General features: G+C 39.7%; 1 protein-coding gene and 1 long non-coding RNA gene across 4 annotated transcripts; both read left to right on the forward strand.

Moving 5' to 3' along the window:
- Positions 1 to 522: 522 nt before the first annotated feature.
- LOC146474944 (NACHT domain- and WD repeat-containing protein 1-like) lies at positions 523 to 21,159 on the forward strand. 3 transcript variants are annotated; one of them, XM_085116690.1, is made up of 16 exons: positions 523 to 798; positions 1,300 to 1,357; positions 1,811 to 1,946; positions 3,715 to 3,950; positions 10,402 to 10,487; positions 11,392 to 11,508; positions 11,605 to 11,941; positions 12,484 to 12,665; positions 12,921 to 13,232; positions 13,843 to 14,067; positions 14,220 to 14,432; positions 14,834 to 15,077; positions 15,966 to 16,985; positions 17,383 to 18,622; positions 19,217 to 19,377; positions 19,794 to 21,159. In XM_085116690.1, exons 3-16 carry the CDS (start codon positions 1,873 to 1,875, stop codon positions 20,378 to 20,380), a joined length of 5,034 nt encoding a protein of 1,677 aa, XP_084972816.1. In that variant the 5' UTR covers positions 523 to 798; positions 1,300 to 1,357; positions 1,811 to 1,872; the 3' UTR covers positions 20,381 to 21,159. The 3 variants fall into 3 exon arrangements, with proteins under 3 accessions (XP_084972816.1, XP_084972815.1, XP_084972817.1); XM_085116689.1 differs by lacking the exon at positions 1,300 to 1,357; XM_085116691.1 differs by lacking the exons at positions 523 to 798; positions 1,300 to 1,357; positions 1,811 to 1,946 and adding an exon at positions 2,782 to 3,161.
- LOC146474945 (uncharacterized) lies at positions 4,001 to 6,276 on the forward strand. Its single transcript, XR_014866018.1, has 2 exons — positions 4,001 to 4,405; positions 5,320 to 6,276. It is a non-coding gene; the product is annotated as an uncharacterized LOC146474945 (long non-coding RNA).
- Positions 21,160 to 21,609: the final 450 nt, after the last annotated feature.

The following is a 21,609-nucleotide window of genomic DNA, read 5'->3' on the forward strand; positions in this document are numbered from 1 at the left end:
CTTAAATGCGAGAGTTTTCTAGCTAAATAAATATGTTTTGCCAGTTTCTGAACTAAGATATTTGTCGAGGAAAATCTTAACACATTTTGTTTTTAATATAAAAAAGGATGTAAAAATCGTGCTCGTATGCACCAAACCTAATTTTCTCCCCCAAACCATCTGGCTCGGCGACCTATGAATACTTGAATACTTCGTTTTGGTGAGATGGAACAGCGAATAACAGTACTCGATCAGTAGGACTGATGCTTAGCAACTGCGTTCACTTCAGCTCATGTGATACAGATCAAACCAGCGACTGTATACTTTAATCGCTGTTATTAAAAATAAACTCAATTTTCCGTGAATGACGAAATAATAATTTTCACCTGTTAATAATAACAATGAAACTCAAAGTTGCGTCAAAGAAGATCCTGACCACAAAAGGAATTTTGTTATTTACAACGATAATTTATTTGCAGTGAAGGTTAGTCATTTACTTTAAATTCACCTACCTCGCCCCCAAACTTTCAAATTCTATTTCTTTCGACTTAATTTATTCAGAGATATACCATTGTGTCAAAATTCCTTCAGCTTCGGTTGTAAACATTTGATATTGCCAAGCAACAGCTCAGCCTTAGTTGTCTTTGGAGTAGTAAAATATTTGCATACGTAGTCCAAACACCTTACACAATGAAGTGACGGCGGTGTGCCTAGATTCACGCGAGCGAGGATCATTAATGCACTGTGACAAGAAGAAACACAAGTAAAGATGTAAACCTCCTTTCATTGTGAGGACATCAGCGGAGATGAAATCTTGTGGTAAGGTCTCTCATCAGTGTTAATAAGGTCTTTCTTGATCTGTCACACTTTATTATGCATTTACCGTTAAATCCGTTGATTGGCTTATACTGTGTATTTACATTTCAAGTTACATGACTGGTTAGCAATATACTGAATTACCTTCGTTGTTTTCAAATCTAGTATTATTCCGTTTTCGTGAGATTTCGTCAAGACACAAATTGGAAGTCAATATGCTTTGATTTCAATGCACATACTGGCGTTTTCACTGAACAATGCAGCACATCCACACACAATAGTAAATAACTAATTACTTCTCCCAGGTTTTAGTCCTGTGAAATCTTTTTCAGTACTGAAGTGTTCAGTGTGACTCGTGCATTCTTCGACATTCTCGGTACATGTGGCATACAGGAAAATAACGCTTGTTGGCGTAAAGCAATCATGCGGAGCTATCGTAGTGAGTGTGATGGCATTGTACGTTAATTTTTTCTCGGTAATTTACATGCGTATTTTCTTCTAAAGACACATGCTCATAGCCTTCGTACTCGGCACTTTTGTACAGCTGTTATAGCTACCCAAAGTAAGTCTTCTCATAACTAGATTCATAGTATTTAAATTCAAGAAAATTTCGGTAGCAAAACTCCGGTTTGCAAAGACATGAATGACGCATTGTATATTGTTGACGTCAATAAAAAAGCACTTGAAATACCACAGACTTAGTCACGGATAAGTCGTCGTTCAAAAACAGTTTACACTGATTCGACCTGACGCTGTTGCAACATTGAGGCACTCAGTAAAACACCATAAATCTCCTTAAATTTACTATTTTTTATTAGGCCTTTTCTGAGAGATAAAGCAATAAACTAGAGCGGAAGTTCAAACACGCGTCTTGAGTTTCGCGCCATTTTGTTCCGTTATCGCGGAAGGAGGCCTTTCGCAGGTCAGTTTAGCAGGGTATCAAAGGGAAGGTACGAGTTGAGGGGGCCGTGGGGATCTACGAAGGCCTGCCAAACGTCGATTAATTTTTCTTTAGGTATCAGTCTCAGACAAGGAAACTAGAGGGATTTGCTTTTCTGTTCTTCAACATTCTTCAAGATGGGTGGAACATGTACGAAATCATTGAAAGAGATTAAAGGAAGACATGGCTCTGTCACCATCACCAGGTCGAGGTTAGTCTAATTGCGTTTTAAAACTTATCTGTAGCCTTCTACGGAGACGCTCTTTGGGCTTGTCACGCATTCCTCCCCAAAGTGGGGGAGGAATGCGTGACAAGCCCAAAGAGCGTCTGCCCCCGGGCGTCTGCTTAGCATGCATAAGGCTAACTTATCTGCAGAGTATTTTAAAACTCGTTTCATTTAATGTCACTGGTATAGAGGGTCTGAGAAGAGTTAACTGATAATAACAGACATTCGGCGTACTGAAAACTGATGAGACTTTTATGTGAGTAGTATTTTTCGGTTATTAATAATTTACTTGTTTTGATTTTGATTTGATTTTTACGACTTGACCTATTTTTACGACTTGACCTTAAAGGGAGAGGTTCGGTTACGGCTGGCGGTGGCCATTATATAGACTGTTCACAGTCCCCCTATTTTTTCCGTGGGATTCTAGTCTCGAGACTGGTCAATCTCGTACCCAGAGTCTTCAGGCTTTTTGGTCAGCGGGGCAACGCCGGGAAGACTCTGGGGACATCGAAAAAATTCAATTTTTTTGATTGGCTGTTCCGTAACGGTTTCCATTGTTTTACCGCAGAAATCCTGCGGTAATAAAATTCGATGTCCCCAGAGTCTTCCCGGCGTTGCCCCGCTGACCAAAAAGCCTGAAGACTCTGGGTACGAGATTGGAGACTGGTAGCTGCCGCCATCTTGCGCGAGCGCGATCTGGGGAGAGTGTCTAAACTATCGAGGCCAGCGGGAGAGGGGAGGCGGCGAGAAAAATCCCTATTTTTTCGCTCCCCCACCCCACTCAACTAAACACCACTACGGCTCCTCTCGGTAGTTTAGACACTCTCCCCAGATTGCGCTCACTTTTACAAACCAAGATGGCGGCAACTCCATCAAAGCGTACCAGTCTCGAGAATCCCACGGAAAAATAGGGGAACTGTGAACAGTCTGGCCATTATAAGAACTGATCGATAGATTTCATTGTCTCAGCTGAACGGCCTCAAAGCACGAGACCTATTTTAGCCAATGACCAACAGATTGTAGAATCATCGAGAAAGCAGCTGGGTACCTTGTAAGGTTTAAAGAAATTGGGAACAAATAACATCAAAGGGAATCAACGGAAGAACAGAAAAGTTTGCTATTATTACCGACAATGGACAGTGGGAACGCTCTACGCAATACCAAGCATGCTGACGAAGAAATCAGAAAGCGAACTAAAGGGTTTGGTTGCGTTTAAAATGTTTTGTTAGTTTGCGTCTGCCTTTACTGTTGTACATGTAATTATAGAAGGGCTCACCAACAGCCGACGTATGTTCTCAAATTTAACCGACAAATATGAAACTGATATCTGTACCTTCCTCCATTCTAAACGTTGATGAACTGCATCAAAATGGCTAGTATAATTTCCTATTGATCATTCACAGTATGTGCGTGGGAAAAACGTATTGGGCAGCGTAGAAAACAATATGTTCATTATAATTAATTCACCTGAACACGTTGTGTCTTCCTCGGTAGTATAGTGGTGAGTATCCCCGCCTGTCACGCGGGAGACCTGGGTTCGGTTCCCCGCCGGGGAGATTATTATTTTTTTCTTCTTCCTTTTTGATTTTGTTACTGTGATGTTTTTCTTCTAGACAAACTACAAACGTCTGATTAAATCATAGCCTAATCCATAATGTTGGCCAAGTGGCTGAGAAGTGGGTTGTCAATCGGTTTCGGGACAATAAATTCATGCTGCCTTCGTTTGTCTCATTCCTTCCATTTCTCCCCACAGAACAGAAACCTCGGACAGTGGAACACATCATAAGTCCACGTTGTCACCAGGATCTGTCTTATTTGACGAACTTCCAATTCTGGGGTCAAGGCTTTCCTCGGCTGCTACAAAGAGCACTTTGCACCAGTTCCCTGAGCTCGCTGCACGATACAGGAGAGTTATGCGTGGGGACTTGGAGCAAAGTCTAACCGCAAAGGCTAAGATCATACGCATATTCATCAGCTCTACGTTTACAGGTTAATTCAATAAGTGGTTTAAATTAAGCGTGGAATAATTCGTTAGTGTTTTACTAATCTCGTACCCCGATCTCAGTCGTCGGTTCGGGAATGTCGAAATGTGAGATCTGGTAAAGTTCGATACAACGCCATTTCTGGTTGGTTACCAGAATTAAGAATGCCTCATTCTAATCTGCTCTGTGATTGGCTCTTTCCTTCTGTGTTTGGTTTTCGCTCAGTTCGGGGAAGAAACAAAAACACGGAAAAGTTTTCGCTCCGATTAAGATTGTCATGCGACGTTTTAATACATACATGCCCTTTGTGTGGGGAGAGAACAGTGAGAAGTTGTTTTTTCGGAAGACAACAGCGACTTTAGCCGAAAAGAGTTTGCAGTAACGTTCAAACGGCCTTGCCAAATTACACAAGTTTCCAACACGATGGATATAAGCTTGCTTACTTTTGGGGATAAAATGGAGGTAGGTCATATTTTTTTTTTGGGGGTATTTCTTGACAAAAAATGATTTTTTTTTAAATGATTATTTATTTAGTAAACGCAAATTAATTTCCCCAAAATACTTTACCTTGAGTTCCTGAACACGCGCGCCGCATTTGCTAGCATATTTTCAGTTTTTGTCTTCTGCTAAAAGACTATTTTCCTTCTATAAATTGAACTGGACTTTGAGTAAGAGACTTCATAATATAATATAAGTCCTTTCAGACCAGTGTGCTTATTCCTTCAAGATCCATACAACATCTCTCATAGGACTTTTGAGAAATTGATAGAGTGTCCACACAATATTATTATTCATCTGCTGGTGAGATCAATATCCCTCCCACCCCTCAGCTAAGAGAAATGAAAAATGTCCGACTTATGACCGCCAAGTAATAGTAATGAAACCCGTACTACAACAGAGAACACCTTGTCTGAACCGATTAGGGCTCTTTAGGTAAGTGTAGTTAGTTTAATTTTATCCCCTCTCTCCCACCTGCTGAGTTAAAAAAAATTTGGATCCAAAATATAAAACTAGCCTTCCTCTAAAATAAAAATGGGGACATTGGTTTACATGTCTGCACCACCTAATGTTTTGCAGGTCTATGCTTGTGATAGGCTTTAGAAAAGAAGTAGTTTTAAAAGGAGGACATGCCTCTTTGGATTTGACATCACTTATAGTTTTTAGAATCTTTTTGCCATTGTTCTTTTCTTCAAGATGAGGGAATTTCTCCATTATTTTATCATTAGTATGGAGTCCTTGAAGTACTAAAAACACTTCATTTACTACTTCCATTGTTAATCCTTAGCACATTCTCTGATACAAATAGTTATCACTGGCCTCAGTTTCTCCTTTATTTCTTGTTAACTCTGCCTTAATTTCTTCCACCTGATTTCTAGGGAGAAGCAAGTTCCTAAAGTTCCTATCAGTGATGTGAATATCTTCAAGGGCTAAAACAGCTGGACACAGCTCAACACATAATTAAGAGCAATGACAGTCATTTCGGACAACAGATATCACAACAGCTGCATTTCTCACACAAAAGCCAAAACCAAAGTGGTTATAAGCAAAAATTTTCCCCTGCACAGATTTCAGGGGTATTTACACTAATCTGTCATGGTGGGTTGCATTTCTTCAATATTTGCACCAATATGATTGTTGTTAAAGTAAAGTTTTGATGTAGCAAGCTTCCCATCTCTTCCACTTTCTTGGAAAAAACTTTCCATAGTTTGCGGAAGACCAAAATGAATAAATTATTGTCCTTCCAACACAATGAGAATCAAACCCCATTCCCAAAGATTGTGGCAAATAATATTCATTGTCAGTCTGTAGAGAATGAGACTGAGCCAAAAGTGCATTTTGAGGAATTTGGGGAGTAAGGTAGAACTGGTGATCCCCAAGCTTTCCACCCAAAAAGGCACCCCCAAATCCACACAGTACTAATGATGAGTAAATAATAGGCTGACCGGCTTAATTTTTGACATTGGTGGTGATAAGTTCATCTGCTATGGGCGAAAATATTTAATCAAACTGGTCAACATTACTTTGTATTAAGATAGGAGGGCCTTTGTAGTACTCCATAAATCTTTCATATTCAAACTTTGTATGATTGTAGTTTGGTTGTTTTTCTGTTGCTGTTGTTGTCATGACAACAATCTTCGCTGTAGGGAATACTGAGGAAAGTGTTCCTCGTTTGCTGTACTCTGGAGTTGTGCCCCCTGAACAAAGATGCAATTAATTAAGAAAAAACTGTAGTCATTCACTGGGATGTTGTTATTCTTTCCATTAGAATAAGACAATATAATTACCAGAAAATGGATAATGAGAAGGCTGAATAAAAAGGGATTCTCAAGTAACTAAGCCCTTTTTGACGCATGGGGTGGTGGAAGGACGAAGCTTAAAAGAAGCTGCGATAATCACTAACATTATGGCTCTGTATTTATTAGCTTTTAACCTTTAAGCCTCAGTGTCAACATACAGTTTCTCCTTACTAGTCTCTACATGTCCATTTTTCATAGTAGCATTATAGGGAGGCTGTTGAAATATCAAGAAATTTCACCACTGGTGATCTCATGACCTCTCCTTGATTGTGTATTGATAAATATTAGGAGAAATTTTGATACTGATCACTACTGGGGCTTAAAGGTTCAAGGTTCACTGTTCTGATATTTTTTGTGTACTTGTGTGAAAAGTCCTTGAACATAATTTTGCGTTGCTGGTCTTAATATTAAGAAAAGTTAGGACCTTACATGGGTGCAAATATCAATACAAGAAAATTTTTTTGCTCAAGGAATTGGCATCAACAAGGAATTTTCATCCAAGACAGACACTGTTTTCAAAGTTTCTTTTCCCCACCACTTCTCTGCAGTGGGTTTGTGTCTGACAGTTTGATTAAATGTTGTTTCCTGGCTATGGAAGGCCATGGTTAAGGAATACTTAGGAATTCATGGTTACTGAAGATCAGCTTACTGTGAAAGCTGTTGTTTTGCTGCAGAAATGGGTGACAGTTAGAACACACAGACATGCACAGGAAAACAAATAGTGGAAATATTTTTTTTTTATTTGTTTTGTATTTATCTGCCATTTGCTACTTTTATGAGCCCAAAAGACCTTCACACCTTCCTATTATTATTGTTATTATTTTTTTTTTGCTGAAATCAAGGATCCCATCAGAGGTGAGTGTCCAAGCACCAAGATAGCTGCTTTGGACATAAAGAACCTTGTATTATTCTTAGTGTATCATCCTCTATGCATGTACAAATAATGCAATGCTCAGTACAACAATGATTATTTAAGCAGCTCATTGTGCCTTGCAAATCAAATGCAGATAATGACCTTTGTTCTTCATATCAAGAGTCAAATATTATTAGACTTGTGTATTATGTGGTTCTAATTTTCGAGTCTGTGGACTCCTATGTGTAAAATTATAACCTTTATTAACTTGTCATCAAAGAAGCAGTCGAGGGGGCATGTCCCCTAAACTTAACATAAATTTCAGGTAAAAATGTTTCAAGTGTTATGTGATAAAGGTGAATCAAGAACCACTGAAATGGAAAGCTCATCACTACCAAATAAAACTCTAATGGGAAAATCATAGGGACTTGCTCTGTTTGCTCACAAGTTGCAAGTAACCAAACATTCTTCAGATCCCAAATCCAGATGTGGTACCTCCATTTCCCAAAAGAAATTCAAACTTCCATTTTTGAGAAAAAAAAACCCCTTTAAAACAGCAAGGGTGTACTCGGTATTTTAATGTTGGACATAATTGGGCACCTACCATTTACACGGACAGGTCTTTCTGGTTTGCTGGTATATAACCAAGACAGTAGCATGGTGTTAGGGCTAGGATGGTTCATGGTTCATTTATTTCACACTATTTACACAACATTAACATAGAAAGAAAAGTATTACAACAAATGATTACAAGATAAAAATAAATACAGTACAAATTATAAAATGTGTGTGGTGGTCAAAGTAGCAAAGGCTTTCTAGCTGACCACCACCTACTTTTAAGTAAACAAAGAAATGACACTGAGCTTTATTGAGATATTAGAAAATGTAGGAAATGTTTGTAGAACCTAGGATGTACAAGAGAGAATTACATTTGTGTAAATTAAGGTATGTTCGAGATATACTGAACCGAGCAAGAAATCTAAACAGGACAAGCTTAATAAAAGAAGAACAAAACAATAAATAAATAAAAACAAAAAAAAGCAAAAAACAACATACAAACAAACAAACAACAACAAACAAAAAGAAAGGAAAAGGACCACATCAGCAGCAACAGCAGCGACAACAAAGATCAAAATATAAGCAGACATTATTATTATTATTATTATTATTATTATTATTATTATTATTATTATTATTATTTTTAACTCTATTATTATTATTAGATAGTTACATACTATTATATTTGATCATTAAACAGAACATATATTATTTGATTGACAAGAGATCAGGTGGGCCTTATAAAGTTTCTTAAACCTGTTAAAAGTTTTTGTTTTTTTCAATGCCATGGGGACAGTTTCCCATATGACAGAAGCAGAGTACTTAAAAGTAAATTTGCCTATGTTAGTTAACTTGTGGTCGGTGGAAATTAAGCTTGGCAGAATTTCTGGTGTTATAGGAGTGGACAGTTGTTGTAGGTAGGAGGAGGCCCTGTTTAGCTGGTTCATATAAAATTATATTATTACAGTGACCTTGAGTTGTGTCCTTTGGCCTGTAAAAGAAACCTGCCGCATTTACACAATCCATTTGGTTTGGAAATTTAAACCATTAACTTATGGAAGAAGGAGAATTTGTGTGACCAAATCAGCTGAAAGACTACAAAGAGAAGAAATAATTTTTACGTATCACTGGTAGACCACAATTTCTGAAACTTTGCAAATGAAAATATGACATGAACCATTTGACTTTCCAATGCGAAATTTAACACCAAGATGCCAATCAGTAACTCTATTGTGCCTCATCTACAACAACGACCACAAAATTTTTCTGATAAAGCTTCGACAACAAAAACTCTCTGCACTGTCTGTTGCTACCTTTACCTTGGGGTGCACAAAAATTATGTGACATTTCCCTGCCTGTAAATTACAGTATCTTCAATACAGTTACCATCTAAGGCGAAAACTGGTACAGCTTACTCCGGTTGACTAAGTCTTTTTAATTGATCGTCGATAAGCACGTTGATCTTGAGTGGAGAAAGCACAATTACGATGGATTTGTTCTTGGAACAGTTTTCATTACAAAGATGGTCTAGATGGTCACAAAGGGTAGGAACTAATCTTGGTAAAAAAGTGATTTACCGCGCTTGTTGATTGCAATCTCTCCTGTTGCCTTTTTCGTTTTGGTTTAAGTTTCAAGTTTTGTTGTCCTCTCGACCGAAGAACGTTCCGAAGAGCACCCCACCAGGAATGATCACAGTTACGAGCCGGTGGCCATTCAGCACGGTGGACAAAGGATGATGGGCAGGCCCGTATTCCGGGCCTCAAATCGAACTTTACCAGATCTCCCCTCCGCCTGACCGTGGGAGATCTGGGTACGAGATTAGTGTTTTACTTTCCATCAGAAATGTTCAGATACATGTGTGTACCAAATTCTGGCGTAACCACTAATTAGCTGTTTTTGTGCAAGTCCTGCCTCTCAACCTCATGCCAACGGCCACTCTTCTTTTCGTCATCACAGGAATACAACACAATTTCTGGTTGAGGTCACGCATACGGTACCACCTCAACGCATCTGCATAACGCAGATGATCAACCCCCACAAAATGTTGATAACCGGAAAATCCACCCCACCGAGATCCCATTATCAGTTGTCAATCTTACTATAATCTCATTATCTCATTACCTTGTTATTACCGTTTATCCCATTATTATAAATGTCCAGCGTTACTGAGACATTCTGGACTTAAAACAGTGTTTTCGCAAATGTGTTGTGAGTGAGCGAAAGGGGAGTTGGTTTCCGTGAACGAGCAAACATGTATTCTTCTTGAGAATGATGATTATTCAAGAAAGTGACGCAGGCATACTCGGAAAAAAGAAATCCGAGTGCTCCTATCAGGAGTCGAACCTAAGACCTTCCGATTACCAGTTCGGATGCTCTACCACTGAGCTACAGGAGACTCGTGGGTGCTAAGGTCATTAAACTAGGTTCATGGGACAGTTAGTTCTTGTAACTCATCCCCTTAGTTCTTTTATCTTAAATTTCTTTATTTTCGGTTCCTCACCTGTTATTAATTTCAAAACATAATTACGTAATATGTAGGCCGACTAGAAAATCGGATGGTTAACTTGGCCTCCATCCTCAATCGCTTCTTCAAAATTATTCAAAGCACTTTACCAGATTTTACTTCACAAGAATGTAACTTATCATTTTTTCTAATTAGCCATGAGGAAATAAAGATTGTTGTTGTTGTTGTACATTGCGATTAATTTTCCATATTTATGACACAATGTCCGTCAATTTTATGTTGTTAGACATGGCTGCAGAGAGAAATGCACTGATGGAAAGAATTTACCCGAGATTGAAGGCATTTGCACAGGAAAAAGGCTACGAGTTTCAGGTGGGTTTGCTACTCAGTCTTTCTCTTGTTTGTACAAACTAACATATAAATGCTTTTTTTTCCCAAAGTTGTCCAAACTATCATAATGTTCTTTTCCTAAGTTTACGACTCAAGTAGTTCGTGTCTGCAAGTTTTTGTCTTTCTATTGATGAAAGTATCGTCGTTACGCAAGGCCATCCTTAGTTTCTGTCACTCACAACACAACGGTAACGACAGTGTTGCGAGACAAGTTGTAGAATACGTACTACGTTTTACACGCTGCAACGTATCACTGGCAAATCTCTGCGATACTACAACTAGCCTTCACTGCTTTCCTGCAACTCCCAACGCAATTTTTGATTGCGAGATAAGTTCCGTGGAGGGACTTTCACATGGACAATTCGAGCACAACTTGATTTGCAACGGCATTTCGTTGCTAGTTGCAGGAAAAAGTTGCCTTGCGTATCAACACCTTACGCAACAGTTGTTACATTGGCTCGATTTATACTAGGGACGGATCATCCGTTCAGGCGGGTAATCCGTCAAGACGAATCATTTGTCTAGTAAAAATACTAGAGATGGATCATCCGTCTGGGACGAACTTGGGCTAAGAACGGTAGTTCGTCTGCTAATTCGTCTGTGTATTAATACGGACTTTCAGACGGATTATCCGCCCAGACGAATTATCCACGGTAGTTCGTCTGTCAAGACGAACTGTCAAGACGAATTATCCACGGTAGTTTTTCTGTCAAGACGAACTACCGAGATAGTTTGTCTGGACGGATGATCCATCTGAAAGCACGTATTTATACGCAGACGAATTATCAGACGAACTACCGTTCTTTGCCCAAGTTCGTCGCAGACGGATGATCCGTCTCTAGTATAAATCGGGCCATTATTTTGACGAATTTTCCCTACAATTTAGGTGGTCGATATGCGATGGGGCGTGCGTGACGAATCTACGGATGATCATTCAACAATGGAACTGTGTTTAAAGGAGCTTAAAGCTTGCCAGGAACTTTCTACTGGGCCTAATTTTATGGTACGTAAAACGTTTTCTTTCAATTGTGTGAAAGAGACCGGTCATTGAACCAAATGTAGCTGTCGTGTTCATTAAGGTTTCCTTTCCTTTCCTTAGACCTTTCTGGGTCAGAAGTATGGTTTTCGTCCCCTTCCCTCCAAGATACCTTCCACTGAATTTGAACAACTTTTGAGTAACCTGGCGCACCAGGAAGAAAGAGGCCTTCTAGAGAAATGGTTTATATGCGACATGAACTCAGTTCCTAGCACCTACGTCCTGCAGCCGGTCAGCTCTCACATTCCAGGCTACCTCAGTCGTGATTCTAAGCAAAGACACCTTGCGCTTAAACAGTGGAATCGAACCTTTACACAGATTCAGGAAATTCTCAGGCGAGAGTCTAGAAACCTGTTTGGAGATCAAGGCGGAGAACAAGTTCACAAGTACTTCATGTCAGGTAATTATTTCTGTCTATTTTCGCGGAATTGACACAGTTCGTAACTGTCTTTACACCCCGGCTTGCAAGGATGGAAATCTTCTCGTGCTCTTCAAAAAGTTCCTTTCATCTTTGACATTTTCTTGTTGGGCATATAAAGTAATTCTAAAATAAGTCTTTCCATTTGATGGACGGTCTTTCATCTTGTGGGCGTGATGGTGTAGAGGTTAGTACGTCAGTTTTTTATCTGAACGACTCTACCCCATGTTGCCCTTTTAGGACAAAAGAACCTTTCCTCCACACTCTAAAGTCAGCGAATCGTTAACGCAACCTAATAAAATACCGTGTTAACCGTTTGATATACCAAACTGGGTACAGTATATCGAATTAACAACTGCAATCCCCTTGGATCAGATGTGCCTCGAACGTGGCATCAGCTTCACATAATAATTTTGATATCTAGAATATGTTTTATCTCCCATCGGTTAGGGTTAATAGATAAATTGAAAAAACGAGACTTTTATCTCACCTACGGCATTTATTTTATATTGTTAATTGTTTAGTGACGGAAAGTGAAGTTCGCCATGGAGTTCTGTGTGAACTGAATCCAGAGGAGCACTGTTTTTGGATCAGCAGGAATATCCGCGATCTTGAGGATCATTTGCAGGATGCAAATGCTCAGTCTTTCATCGACATAAGCTGTCAAACGCGAGAGATTAATACTGAGGCACAAGACCTGTTACAGGTAAGAATGGAACAATTCAATCTGAGGCGGCTTATATGTTGTTTGAAATTTGGTTTTGCTTCGAAATTTCTCAAACCAGTTTGATTTTCATTGTAATTTTCTTTTTCAGATTGTGCTAGTAAACCTGGTTTGAGAAAACTCGTTAAACCAAATACCAAGTTAAACCAGAATATACATAATCCTAACCAAAAAAAATTTAATAAATCATGAATTAAAATTTCCATATTTTTAATTAAGTGCGCTTTTCGTCTACAGAAACTGAAAGACGATGTTGTGATGAAGGCCCTGCCCAGTTCCAATATCAGAAAATTTCACGTACACTGGAACTCCAGAGGAATATCTCCTAACGATGTTCCTGAGCATACTGAATATATCGATAACTTGTGCAAGGAAGTTGAATCCCTAATGAAGGAACAGATCACTAATTCCATACACAAAAAAGTCAAAAGCGATGTCGGCGATCCATTGTATGACGAAGTTGTTCAGCATTTGCTATTTTGTCAAACCAAATGCAGCACGTTCCACGGACGAAAGGAAATCCTCGACCGGTGTAGAACATATCTTCAGGTAAACCTCTTTTATTCTTGTAAAACTGAAAAAAGTCTTTATTGAGTAGTATTCCATTCCCACTTTCAAGCATTTACAATGCTTCCGACGGTGACAAGCTGGAGTGTTCCGGCATCTCCTGTTGAATTTTTGCTCATCACACGTCTGGCCAACTATTGCCGAGTTCAATAAGTATCCTCTTAACGAAACTTCAGGCAGAAATGTCAAATTTCGATTACGAAGTAAAGATTGCTTTTAATCCTTGTTGTCCTTGTCGTTGTTAGCTGAGTGTTTGAAATTGTAAGCTTTGTCCAGGATTGTAAGACTTGTTATATTCAAAAGCAAAAACAAATGCATTGCACGTGAAAGCTCCGTGGACTGAGTGCTGCTGGCCCGGCCAACGTCATTTTTCCTAATCGCCTCGTGCTGAACGAAACAGATTACGAGCGCTAGTCAAACAATTCTGACGTTTTCCAATCTACATTGCAACTTATATATTCAGTTGTGAATAATAATAATAATAATAATAATAATAATAATAATAATAATAATAATAATAATAATAATAATAATAATAATAATAATAATAATAATAATAATAATAATAATAATAGTCTTTTGTTTTTTTCAGGATGACAGACGTGTTCCTGTTGTAATCCATGGACAGTCAGGCTGCGGCAAGACATCAGTGGTCTCCATGGTCGCAAAAGAAGCATGCAATTGTTCCAGTCAATCAAACGTCATAATTCGATACATTGGTACCACACCCAATTCTTCGCAAATCCGTCTTCTTTTGAACAGTGTCTGCCAACAAATAAGTAACATTTATGGCCACGACCCTAACACCATCAGAAAGGTTTGTAAAATATAAGGTGCAAAACTTGAGGCTGGTTTACGGCACTTACAACGGACGCAGAGGCATAACAATAAAGTTATTTACATGTGATGTACAAAGTGAAAACTTTGCGCAAGCATAAAATGATTAAATCTTGTTCTTGTTCTAAAAAGGATATAAAAGAGCTTCAAGAAGATTTTTCCAATTGCCTTCAGTTGGCCAGTGAAGAGAATCCGCTGTTCATTTTCTTGGATTCACTTGATCAGTTTGGTCCTGAAGATAACGCCAGACAGCTAACATGGCTTCCTGTAGTCCTACCAAACCACGTTAAACTTGTTGTTTCTACTTTACCTGACAGTGAATATGAGTGCTTTCCAATTTTACAGGTTGGTGATATTATTTTTTACGGTTTATAAAGAACCTGCGAAGACGTTAATGGCTTGAGAGTTCGCGAGCCTTTCATAAATGGAAAGAGTCGACAGATCAGTTAACTTCCGTTGTTTACTAGATGAATCTTATATAGATACGATTCACAATTTCCCTTCTTCATCTTCGCAATGAACAAGTTAGAACCGTAACTAGAGCAATAAATTCATGTTTATTCTTTAGATAATGACTTAAATAAAAGACAATAAGATGTTTAATCATAGATTAAAGTCCATCACTGATTTTTTGGTTTAATTTGTCCACTTTTCGTACTCTTGCCAGAAACAAAATTATTTCCTGTTTAGAATGGCCTGGCCTTGAGATGGTTTTAATGCTTGTTTGGTTTTATTTCATTCCGTAGTCTTTGTTTTCTGACGAAAACTTTGTGGAAGTTCCCAAGTTGCCCGAGGACGACGCCTTTCGAATTTTAAGCAATTGGTTGAGTATTGCTGGGAGAGCACTTTCACCAACACAAGAATCTATTGTTAGTGAAGCACTCAAAAAGTGTTCTCTACCGATCTTTATTCGGGTGGCGTTTGATGAAGCCATAAGATGGAAGTCCTACTCATTGCCCAGTGAAACTGTGCTTCAAGACACAGTAAGAGGTTAGCTACGAATTTTTATCAAACAACATGGATGCAATATTGTAATATTGTATTTGACCATTTAGAGATGTTTCTAAACTAAGCTTTACTTCTATCTTGAGCAGCGATCTATTTCGTATAGCCTTTCCACGTGGTTAAAATGCTGACATTTGAAGCAATTTTTTTACCAGATTACCTTAAAATTTGGCATAACAAAAAAAAGTCTTTATGGTATAAAAGCATTGACTTTTTGTACAAAAGATATAAACGATTATGAGGAAAGAAGATTTCGATTTTTTAAATTGATTTGGCCGTACCTGCTATCATTTCAATTGTCGATGATCCATTCGGAGCGAAACGTTATCAGTCGTCGGTGTAGCAATTTGCGTGCAGCTGATTTTGGGGAGACTTACTCATTGTAAAGCTTGAAGCCTTAGAATTTTATCGAACTTGATTAGAAAAACCCGAATTTGTTTCTTGTTTTCTTACAAACGGGTTTTCTTCTTATCTCTTAATCATTTACTCACTCATTCGCCCTAAAATTTAAGACTATTCATGGTTGAAAGTTTCATAATTTAGTAAAAAATTCGAAGAAATTCGTGAAATGTTACAAGTTGAAAAAGGGAGAGCCACCTTAACCTGCACCAAATAATAAGGAAAAAAAAAATCCAAACTAACAATGAATCAGATATTGAATCTTCCATTACCTCCGACTACAAAAGACAGTTTTTAACATCGCCTCGTACATTTTAAAACCAGTCATCAAAAGAATTAACCACGTATCCATTCCTCCTCTATTTTCCCCAACTGTGTTCCTGAAAGGCATAATCTCGGTAAGGTTGAACTTCATGACTGAATTCTGTGCAACTTTCCAAGCTGCAAATTCACTTTATCCATCAATATTTTTAGGAGCTGTGAACGCCCTGTTTGAGAGGGTTGAGATGCAACACGGACCATTGTTGGTGCGGCATGTCCTTGCTTACATCACCGCTTCCAAGAGCGGTCTGACCAGTACCGAAATAGAGGACTTGCTGTCATGTGACGATCAGGTGTTGAACGACGTTTATCAGTACTGGACACCACCAATCAGACGAATCCCTCCATTACTGGGGGTCCGAATAAAGAGTGATTTGGCTGGCTACTTGGTAGACAGGGGAGCTGACGGTGCTAGCGTCATCACGTGGTATCACCGGCAATTCATTGAAGCTGCAAGAGATCGGTACCTTTCGACGGAGGAGGAAAGAATATCTACCCATCAAGCTTTGAGTGATTACTTCTTGGGAGTGTGGGCCAATGGAAGAAAGAAGCCTTACAAAACAAGCGAGGGAGAGAATCTGGAAGCTGACCGTTTTGTTCCCAATCAGCCTTGGAGATTTGAAGGAGAAAAAAGACTAAAGAACTTCAATTATCGCAAGATAAACGAACTGCCTTATCATTTGGTTTTGTGCAACGACACAGAAACGCTGAAAAGAGACGTCTTGTGCAATTTCAAGTTTCTTCTTACTTGTTTGGAGGCTTACTCTCTCCGAGACCTCATGGATGATTTTGATTTTGCTCTCCAGAACATTGTTGACAAAGACATCCAACTTGTTAAGGAGACCCTTCAACTGTCAACATTTGCTCTTCTTCAACATCCCGCTCAATTGTCTTCTCAGCTCCTGGGGCGCATCCCAACCACTGAGTCGGATCACATCAAGTCCTTACTGCATCAGGCTCAAAATTCATGGCGACCATCCTTATTACCAAGTGCAGTGTGTTTGACCTCACCTGGTGGGCCTTTGATACATTCAATGTCGGGACATCAGTTACCATCTTCTGCTCTCAGTTGCAGTGCAGATGGCAAGCTGATTGCAAGTGCCTCTACTGATACAACTTGCTCAATTTGGGACATCCATTCAGGGAGACTAGTACGGACTTTAGAGGGAGTGGGTAAGTTACGCGGTCATTTCATTTCTGTTTATCAGTTAGTTAGTGTCAAGCCTAGGGAGACGAAAGATCTGTCCTGCTATTTACAGGAGAGGAAAAACATTAGGAAGCAAGTTTTGCAAAGAGGGTTTTTTTTAAAACACTCGCTTCTTATTACTGTAGTCTGAGTTTGGATTTACTTCGAAGGGCCTTCCACGGAGAGGTTTTCCCCGTGTTACACAGATTTTTTTTCTTCTTAATAAAGTCGCACTCAAGATCAAGGGTGGGACGTAAGCTAATCTCGCCCCAATAGCCATCTAGCTCATTCAGCTTAACACAAAGAGGTTTCGCTGAGTGAAGCAGACAAAAAGCCTCCTTTATACAATCGAAAACTCAGCACCATCTCTTTTGTGTATTTCAGGTGACGACGTCTGGTATGTGGCAATATCACACGATAATTCAGTAATCTTGACTTCGAGTATCGGTTCCATATCAGCGTGGAGGCTTTCAAATGGCCAGAAGGTGTTTTCCGTGATACATGGGCACAGATTTGCTGCACCAATATGCGTGCTCGAAAAGGATAAGACAATGTTTTTTGCGACAATTATCAACCAAAGCATTAAGCTTTATGATCTTCAGACGGGACGTCTTGTCCAAGAGACTCACGACAGCAAGTTACAAAAGCGCGATGCGATGTTGTCTCCCTTGTGTCTTTGTTCCCTTGAAGACCACAGTGTCCTGTACGCGGGTAGAGACAATCTCTCTCCTACAAACGGTTGGATACGACAAGTTCATTTTCATACCGATGAAGTCGTAGACTTAGTGAAAATCAACCCAAATCACACTGTGCACTTTCTCGGCGTCACCGTGACTGGCATGGTGCTTTTAGCACTTAGTGAAGGAGGTGCTAACATGAGAAAGGGGTCAGCGGTACGGACCACCTTCTATACACTGGAACTTTGGGATATTAAAAAGGCAGTACTCGTCCGTAAGTTAGCCGATCCGTCAAATAAAGTGCGATGCTATGCGTTGTCGGCAAACAAGTCCAAAGCTCTGACACTAGGAGATTCAAGGTTTATGGCTACTGCTAACGTTTTCCGAGCTGAAATCAAGGTGTTTGACTTCGTTTCCGGGGAAGTCACCGAACGCCTGTTGACGTACCCTAGTAGCATTCATTTGATGGAATTTATTGACCACAATCATGTCATCACCGCATCGCGTGACAAGATTATCCGACTCTGGGATTTGGAGAGAAATGTTCCATCCCCAAGCGAAGAAAGTGAAGAGCAAGTTGAGCTGGAAATTGTTGATATGTATGGATATCGTGCAATCTGCTGGGAGAAGAATGGTTTACGTGTGAAGGATCTTCGAGCGGGACATTACGTCCAGTTTGTAAATGGGGTGAAACCTCAGATGGTGTTTGCAAATGAGAGTGAAGTGATCCTTGTGACTGCTGGAAGGATGCATCTTTTTGATTTAAACCAGAGGCAGAGAATCTGTCAGTTTGAAGGTGACGTCTGGCACGGAGGACTACAAAATGGCTGTTTCGTGTATGGGAAGGATCAGGTAGTTGCAGTGTCTTCTGATCAAAGCTTTCTTTGTGTGTATGACATGCGTACTGGCAAAAGAACATCTCAGATGCCATGTGAACACATCCGAAGGTCAGAAGAAATCATTTTGTTTTTAAGTTAATTTTAATTAATACGTTTCTTGTTTTTGTAGCATGATTGAATGGATATTGAATCTTGATTGATTGGATATGGTCTACCATGGAATTGAATGACAGATTATTGGATAGGTGTCTCCTGTTTTTCGAGAGTGGGTACTGTGAGGGTGGTACCTTAGTGAGAAGTTGGGTTTCTTTTTTGAGAGTCAGTGCACAGGTCCTGTGAATTGTTTCTAGAACGTTTCGAGAACTTACCGAGCCGAAAATGGATTCATTCTTTATTAGATTTGAAAGCTAAATTTAAAGCCTTCAACATGCAAAAACCTATTGGGCCCGTTAAGTTATGCTTTCGAGAAACGGTCCCTTCAGTAGATCATTGTCCTGGCTTTGCCGGTACGACACTGACAATATCTGATCCTTGGGGATAGCCTGCGTGGATTAGTATTCTTTCAAGGAGAAGCCTAATACATTCATACTTTGTAATTATTAGGCCACGGAAGCAAACTATAAGATAAAGCTCTGGGCTTAGAAACAGACTATTAATGAATTATGACCTATTCTTAACAATTCAACACATTTTGTCTTGTAGACTCGTACATGCTCCAAATGGGGACATCTGTGTTTCCGGGCACAGCGTGATTAACAAGGAGGACCCAGGCAAGAGTCGGTACTTTTTCTCCGTGTGGGATCTGAAGCAGAGGACTTGCATCCGGGAAATTAACTTAGAGAATATGCAGGCAGATTTCAATGGTAAGTGCGGGCGCCTGTTAAGCCCGGTCAAGCGTCAAAATACTAAAAAGGTGAAAATGATAGGTTGTAGTTTAGTTACCACACTTCGGAGCCCTCTTAAACCAAAAATAACTCTGAGTAACAAAGTCTTCCTCGCACTGTTATCGTCACTATTGTAGGTACTTGTTAAGTCACCATTGGCTACGGGCACAGGAATTCAATGTCAGTTCCTTACGTTCGGCAAAATCAGATGTCCGAGGTTTGAAAGGTCTCACTGTCCCGAATAAACATTCTGCAGCGTTGGAGCAAGTAATGTTTTGAAGAAACAAAAAAAAAAAAAAAGAACGATGAAATGCAGTTGTGTGAGAATGAAAGACAAATTGAATTAAGTATGAGAATTAGATCGTTTTTTCCTCACTTCCCTTATTTCTTTATAGAAATGGAGCTGGTCAAAGATGGAAGCCTTTTGTTAGACACCATTTTCGACCTTGATACAAAGCTCTACCGGGCTGTCATCTTTGACGTGAAGACTGGAAAGCTTTTGTTCATCTCCGGGGCAGAGCACCAAGTCCATTCATCGGCCATCAGCTCAGAAACAAGAAGCCTGGTCCTGGGATTGTTCGATGGAACAATAGAACTCTATGACATCGAAACTGGAGATTGCCTTCACAGAATCAGCCTTGCACATCTAGGTTCAGTCCACCGAATATACACCATCGATGACGGCACAATCGCCATGACGACAGCAGGAGGCCTGGACTCCAAGGATCGGTCGATTCGCTTTTGGAGGCTACACAAAGATAGAATAGCACTATTAGCTGTGTTTACTCCTGATGCCAAAGTATCGTCCATGAATATCTCGGGTGACGGTCACCTTGTAGCACTAGAGATAACTGAAGTTGTTCCCTTTGTTCTTACGACAGAAGCTAACATGAATCGAAAAGAACTACAATTGAGAACTTTTAACGAATTTAGCTGTAGTTTCGTTGTGGATTTGACGGACTTTAAAGTTTATAATTCGTAATTGGGTTAGCAGTTCTCAACTTTTTGGACTTCCCTGTTATGTTGACAGGCAAACTTTCTCTTGTTGAAAATAGTGATGGAAGCTTCATTTCATTGCACTTCATCGCACAACAAGACCCTGAACGTTAGGCCTTTTTCTGACATCCAAATCAGAGAGAACCAGTCTTCCTGACTTACGCCGGCTTTACAAACACACCCAATCCCGTCAACTTTTGGTCTCCAAAGATAACGTAAAAAAAGGAAGATAGACACTGATAGTAAACCAAAAATATTTCTCGTACTAATTTTCATTTAAACTTCAATTAATGACGGAGATTGTTTACAATGTGTTTTTGCCCCCGCAGGGGCCAAAACCCGAGGAGGCACCCTAGGATTCCCCGCGTGTATGCATATAAGGAATTTCAAAATGTAAGAAAGTAAGTACTGTAAGTAAATTGGTTAGTATGCGAAAAAAATCTCGATTTGATCAAACTAGGCGCGCACGGTCGTCTCGGGTAATATTTCAGCAAGCGCGAAAGGTGCTGTCGGGTAGCTGTCATTCTGCAACCACGAGGTCTTCGAGCAGCGTTTGACGGTCTTGCGAGCAAGAGTTTGCGTTTCGTCGTCCTCAAGCAGCATTTCGAGTTCTTTCTAGCAGTGTTTCAAGGTCTTGCAACCACGAGTTCGCATTGCGCCATCATTTAGCAGCATTTCAACCACGAGTTCGCGTTTTGCCATCTTCTAGCAGCGTGTCAGGGTCTGTCCCAAAATATTTTAATACATCTATTTATTGTTCACAGAGTTTGTTTTCCTTTGACAAAATCACTTATTTATATTTTATTATGGTCACGGATTACGGATTAGTTTTTTAGAAATTGTTCTTTCTTGGGGTCCTAAATCGGCTTCATAGCTTACAAAACTGCGCTATTTTGTTTGTAAACACTATACGTGTTCATAACTTAAAATACCACCGGAGAAAGTCACTGTCATTTAGTTTGGCCCGTGAAAAGGCTCTCAACAAGACCCAAATTGTTGGGCGAAGCAAATTTGTTGTCAGTTGGTCGTCATCAGATCAATGGATCACAATAAGTCACATCAGTGTTGGTCAGTGCATAATGAACCTCGTGAATGACAAAATCGCTATGAATACCATGTGTGGCGCGCGTGCGTGAGCCCACCATATTCCTCGAGCTCGGCATTTCTGCGTGGCCGGCGTAATCGGGGAAGGGGATTACGCCGGCCACGCAAGCT

Source organism: Pavona decussata, unplaced genomic scaffold (genome assembly GCF_977016875.1).
Source record: "Pavona decussata unplaced genomic scaffold, jaPavDecu1.1 SCAFFOLD_87, whole genome shotgun sequence".
NCBI lineage: Eukaryota > Metazoa > Cnidaria > Anthozoa > Scleractinia > Agariciidae > Pavona > Pavona decussata.

Coding starts and splice junctions, on each gene's coding strand:
- LOC146474944 (XM_085116690.1), top strand. CDS start 1,873: ATGGGTGGAACATGTACGAAATCATTGAAAGAGATTAAAGGAAGACAT. Junction 10,488..11,391: donor AAAAAGGCTACGAGTTTCAG/GTGGGTTTGCTA, acceptor CCTACAATTTAG/GTGGTCGATATGCGATGGGG. Junction 12,666..12,920: donor AGGCACAAGACCTGTTACAG/GTAAGAATGGAA, acceptor TTTCGTCTACAG/AAACTGAAAGACGATGTTGT.